This window comes from Schistocerca nitens, chromosome 12, assembly GCF_023898315.1.
Source record: "Schistocerca nitens isolate TAMUIC-IGC-003100 chromosome 12, iqSchNite1.1, whole genome shotgun sequence".
In the NCBI taxonomy this organism is placed as follows: Eukaryota; Metazoa; Arthropoda; class Insecta; order Orthoptera; family Acrididae; genus Schistocerca; species Schistocerca nitens.
In genome coordinates this window covers 20,351,928-20,358,167 of record NC_064625.1, presented here as the reverse complement: position 1 = coordinate 20,358,167, position 6,240 = coordinate 20,351,928, and the positions used below count along the sequence as shown (strand labels likewise).

The 6,240-nt window shown below is 40.1% G+C and overlaps 1 protein-coding gene across 1 annotated transcript in view; it reads left to right on the top strand.

The window, feature by feature from the left end:
• Positions 1-1,498: 1,498 nt before the first annotated feature.
• LOC126215326 (ubiquitin carboxyl-terminal hydrolase 1) overlaps positions 1,499-6,240 on the top strand; it is an 87,457-nt gene continuing 82,715 nt past the window's right edge. The window contains exons 1-3 of the mRNA XM_049942008.1: positions 1,499-1,622; positions 1,784-2,032; positions 4,532-4,743. Coding sequence (XP_049797965.1) covers positions 1,795-2,032; positions 4,532-4,743 — 450 coding nt within the window. The 5' untranslated portion in view covers positions 1,499-1,622; positions 1,784-1,794. The remainder of the gene's footprint in view (positions 1,623-1,783; positions 2,033-4,531; positions 4,744-6,240) is intronic.

The window sequence follows — 6,240 nt, the reverse complement described above, 5'->3', positions numbered from 1 at the left end:
TGTCTGCGCAGACATCGGTGCAGATGTCTGTACATGCAAAAGATCGCTGCAAATGTGGTGTGTTCACACGACACAAACCCCAATCTACTACTCGCTCGCCATCTGTCGGTGTAGAAAAGAAATATCAGTGGCAAGCGACTACGCTCCCCGTAAACGTCAAACATTTAATTCAGTTATTTTGAAACATAGAAATGGAGGAAGTTCTGTTGTGGTCTGTGTTCGCAACTTGTGTTGCAAAAAACATTCCGACCAACCGCAGGAAACAGAGAAAGCGGGCAAAATGGTGTAGACAGTGGCTGCTAAAGCGAAAGCAGTTTTCTCACGTATATTTACTGAGAGAGTTGCAGGACGAACCTAACGACTGGCGAAATTATTTGCGGATGGATGTCGAAACTTATAATTATCTCTTAAAGCTTGTAACCCTTCATATTATGAGGAAAAATACTTGCATGAGAAGGGCAATTTCTCCTCATGAACGGCTGGCGGTAACATTGACACTCCAATTTCATCTTCAATTGTACTCCTGCTTGGTCTTGGTGTTTCTTGATCACTAAGAAAGCCAAGCAGATCAAAATACCATAACATTGGCTGGTATACTAGATCTACTCCTACACCAGATCTAGATTTCTGAACTTTGGATAACTCAATTACAGCATTGTATGCTGCAATCTTTTTGTCTCGGTCACTATATTCTTTACTTTTAATCTTCCACAAACATGGGTGGTTTCTACAAATTCAATGAATTCACTTACAAACTCTCGAGAACACTGACGAGTATCAGCCAATTTAATGCCCTGTGCGCACAAATACAAACACTAGACTGAGCAAACAGCTGTTTCGCGCCAGATTTGCGGCGATCTCCTGTCCACACGCTCCAACTTGTCTGCGCAGATGTGGTTTGAACCCACAGATTTGAGAGGTTTCGCTCAAACCTCCAACTCCAACTTCCAGGTTTGCACACACCTCAGGTTGGTGCAAATCTTCTGTCCACACGCAACGATCTGTCTGCGCAGATGTGATGTGTGCAGACATTTGCGCAGACAGATCGTAACGTGTGGACGGGCCTTTAGTACTGCGTAACTCCTGTGAAGAAAAATAAAACAAAAGGGAGTAAAATTGTGTGAACTGAAGCATTCATCAGCTACAGTTTCATGTGACACAGTTAGACTGATCCTTGTCATATTTTTACACCCTGTAACACCGTGAAAATTCTTCAGTTAAACATACTTAAAACAGCATAATCAATATTAAAAGATCTCAAGACTCTTTCTTATTTATTTATGAGCAGCAGGTAAAACTACTTCAACACACATTTCTCTCTGTATGAAGCTTATAAAATTTTGTCAAAATGATTTGTAGAAAATAAATAACATCTTGATGTTGCTGTCCCACCAAGGAGCAATGTAGATTGATATGGATAATTCAGATATTACTTCATACTTACGCTACACTAGCGCCAAAAATTAATCTCTTTGGACACAGATGTAAAATGGCGGACACCTGCTGTATATTGACAGTTTGATACCGGTGATATGTGTGACAATGGAAATAGTTGTAGTGTTTAAGAAGTTAATGTATTAAAAAGAACTTGTGATTTCCATGACTTCGTACACGCTTGTAACGTAAGTGCTGCTTATCACACGTGTTTTACCTCGTGTTTTACACTCGCAAGCGTGAACAGGAGCGACGAACTCAGTGTCTCATTAATCACTGCTGTTAAAACACGAACGCCAGATGTGTAGCACCGGATGTGGAGAATAACGCTTAGTAACACATGTTGCAGGTGCCGAAAAGATGACGGTTCTTTCTGGAGAGAATGTATTGGGAGAGGGTAACAGCACTCCACCTCGAAAGAAATTTCGTCTTTCTATGAAAACTCCTGGCTATCAGGAGAATAGACAGACTCATGTTGCGAGAAGAAATCCGTTTGCAGCACACCAAAGCCAGCAGAGTAGTGTGTTAACTCCAAGAAACACCAATAGTGACTCAAAATTTGGTCAGTCCAGCTCTTCGAGAGAGAGATTAGATTCTGGTAAGTAGCGAATGTACGAAGATAAATGTGATTTTTTGTCCTTTTTTTCTTAATTGAAGGTCATCTGTCAGTGCCTTTAAGGAGAGCACATAAAATATTAAAATAAACATAATGTAGGTCATGGTTAATTGATCCAGTATTTTGGTGACAGTATAGTTACATTTCGTTTTTAATGGTGTAATTGGTTGTAGTGTCTCTGCATCAAGATTATTGCCAATTTTATAGGTCCCAATGACTGTATACTGTTTATTATATGAACCATAAAGGTTGATATAATTTTTGTTCATGTATGGACCTACCCATAAAAGTCGCAAAACAGAGCATGAGAATAAATTGTAAATGTAGCTATATGTTACGTTTGATTTTTGGCTGGATTAACTGAAGTATTAGATACTGCTTTACCAGCACACTACCTTTCAGCCTATCCTACACTTTGTGCCACACTACAAATCAGTCTGTCACCACAATGGACATTCCAAATACTGAATCAGATTAAAAAAATTCTGTGTTCTGTCATTTCCATTTGTATGTATCTGACCTAGAGGATCATATCTTCGTTACCTGGTGGGATGATAACCGAAATGTGGTTTCAGTAGGTTAAATTGATCTCTTTGCTCAGAAATAATTACTACACGTCGCCGTTTACTACGCTCATTTACCTGTCATTCCTGTTGCTGTCATTGTTTATAAATAGTGTGCCCTTTATGTATAATTACATTTCTCAATTGAGTACAGCAATTTGTGTAATGTGGTGAGTCATACGTGCTGGTCAGCTGTTTTGTGAAGTTTTATTTCTGCATAATATTTACATTAAATAACTGACCTGTGATTTCTTAAAATTTCTCAAATTTGTTTCCTTTAGGAACTCTTGTCTACGCCAGAGGGGTGTTTATGTTGCTGTTAAGTTTTATGCTATTTTCTGCCGACACTGTTACTACTTCTTGTTGTCAAATCTTGAATTGCTCAATTTTCTTTATTAATACACAAGTTTGAGTTGCCTTTACTACTTCATGAAGAAAAGTTCTGCCTGCTGAGTTGCAAGGAAAAATAAATGTTTCTTAAAAAACATTGTAATGGTGGTGAACTTTGGAGGACTTAAACATTACTGTAACTATAATATGCTGGATAACAAATTACCACTAGGGCAACTAAAAAGTTGTGTGGGTTCAAACACACTAAAATGAAAGGTAGGTGTAAGAGCCACTGCCCCTCCTCATAGGCTCCTTAGCTGCTGTTTCTTTGTACTGGTAATACTTAGCAAAGCATTTACATAACTTTGTGCAATATATTAGCTGCCTATATACTCATAAAGTGAATTTGGTGTGGACGTTAGTGTTAACAAGAATTTATGTTCCAATGTCCAAATGGTATGATAAATTACAGGAGTGGCTTATAAGCTGTGCTTTTAGTTTACTTTTGAACATTTGGGAAAATCTAAATTCCTGCCTGATGTCTGCCACCAGCCTATTATGGATGAGAATGTAAAGTGCCTCCCATAGCCCAAGGCAGAGGTGCCCAATTTGTGTTTTCTGTGAATCTCAGCTCATTCTGAACTGTCACTATTATCCACAAATACCATTAGCTAGTAAATGTACTGACAGGCAAATGTTGGAAACACATCTCTGAAGATGTATGCATAAGATATTTAGTTAACAATACATTGTTGCTGGATGCTTCTGGGTAAAAGTTACGTATTGGAAACCCCCCCTCCCCCCTGCCTTTCCATTTTTCCCTATGGCGTGGGCGTAAATGGTAGGCTTCGCTACTGATAAATTTTTGTTACAGATTTTTTGTTTCCACATTTGTTAACTTCGCCATCGTCACATTAAATGCTGTCATGTTACACATAAGAATTCTGAGCTCGTTAGTTGTAGAGGGCTCAGAATGTTTATAATTTAACCTGGCTCAAAAAAATTCTGCGTTGTTGAAAAACTAGAAAGCCTGCTAAAACCTCATTAAAATCAGCTATATTTAATCTTGAAAGTCTAATGAACGTACAAAATGTTAAAATTAGCCTTACACAAATAAAAAGGGAACATCACATTTATTGAAGGGGGCCTTTTACTGTCACAAGAACTTCGTTTTATTACTATTGTGTCTTAACTTTTCTTGAAATGTGAGAAACACAGCTAAATAAGCTACACTTGTAGAAAAAATTAATGTGATGTATAATCATCATGACTGTTATCTGCAATTTACTTCTTCCTGAAAGCATGCAGAAATTTACACCTCTTCACTAATTGCGCAGGTCTTCTCTCTCCTAAATTATTTCCTAATTTTGACGAAACAAATCTGTCGGTGGGAAGATTCTGTCAGTGGATGCAGTACTGGCAGGAGAAGAAATGATACACTCGTTTTTGTAATAATGGTTACTGTTTTGAATAAGTTATTCTTAGGAATTTAAATAAGGTTTTTCTTGACCCCTGAGAGGGTTGTAACAAAAGTCAGCGAAGTGGGGAAAGTTGACAGAGTAATAAACTATGTTTATAAATTTCGCAGGCACGATGCTGAACGGCTATCTGCCAGGTGATTCGAAGAGCTCCCCTGAGGGCAGTGACGGCTCGTGCAGTTCTCCGGTGGCGACACTGGCTAACCTGGGCAACACGTGCTTCCTCAACAGCGTGCTCTACACTCTCCGCTTTGCTCCCTCGTTCCTCCACAACCTACACCACCTGGCGCTGGACCTGCAGCAGCATTCATCCAGCCTGAAGGTGAGTGGTGGGGAGCATGCGAGTATAAATGCTGCATTCGCCTTTCATTATCAAACTATTTGTATGTAGGGACTTAAAATAGTAGGTTACACTTGCATCCCTGTTGTAATTGTGTGCTCGTAAGACGTTCTGAGGAGCAGCGTACTCTGTGCCACTCCAGCTGATCGTGGCATTCTGCCGCATCTGTAGTGAACGGTTCAGAGTGATTGGGTTGTATTTACATAGCCACTCCATGGTGAGACATGCTAAACTTCGTGAATTTAGTTTTCCGTGGTGATGTTGTGCCTCATTAGACATTGTTTTTCGTAGTTATTATGTGCTCTGTTTACAAATCTGACTCGACTGGGAGATTTGACTAGACATCAATGCTGCTTAGTACTGCCATTTATGGAAGCCAGTGTAGACTTGCTGTCAAGCTACAGCAGTTGTGTTGAGAGAGGTGTTGTAATACGTTATGAGGTTCAAGTTAGTTGGTACAAAATCGCTTGTCCTTTGCGCCCAGTCCTTTCTGAGGAGGTTGTAGAGCTTTTAGAAGAATGCTTAAGTGAAAATTGGAGTGATGGTAATGATTTTGATTAAGGCAGTGATTTATTGGTAAAAACAGTTAGTGGTCCACACTAAAGGATTTCAAAAAATATCGCAGAAAAAAGTTTTGTATGCAAAGATAACAAGGCATAGAATACGCCCAAATATGATGGTGTACACTCTTTTGCCTTGCATAGTGCAGCAACTTCATGTTGAATGGATTCAAAAAGTTGTCGGAAGACCCTTGCAGAAATATTAAGCCATGCTGCCTCTATAGTTGCCCGTAATTGTGAAGCTGTTTTCAGTGCAAGATTTTGAGCACAAGCTGACCTCCATTATGTCCGATAAATGTTCGATGGTATTTGTCAGGCGACCTGGATGGCCAAATCACTCACTAGAATTGTTCAAATTGTAATGCAATCCTATTGCAAACAGTTGGGATCTGGTGACATGTTCGTGAACATCCATTTCCAGTCAATGATCATTCAGTTGGACCACAGGACCCAGTCCACTCTGTCTGAACACAGCCCACGCCATTATGGAGCCACCATGAGGTTGCACATGCCTTGTTTGCAACTTGGGTCCGTGGCTGTGTGGAGTCTGCACCACACTCGACCCCTACCATTAGCTCCTACTAACTGATTTCAGGACTCATCTGACCAGGCCGTGGTTTTCCAGTTATCTAGGATCCAACTGATATGGTCACAAGTCCAGAGAGGTGCTGCAGGCAATGTTGTGCTGATAGCAAAGGCACTCGTGTCGTTCGTCTGCTGCCATTGCCCATTAACGCCAAACGTCGGCGTACTGTCGTAACGGACATGTTTGTCGTATGTCCCACACTGATTCCTGCTGTTATTTCACACAGTCTTGCTTTTCTGTTAGCACTGACAACTCTACGGAAATGATTATGCTCTGTCATTATGTGAATGTCGTTGGCCACTGTGTTGTCCGTGGTGAGAGGTAATGTCTGAC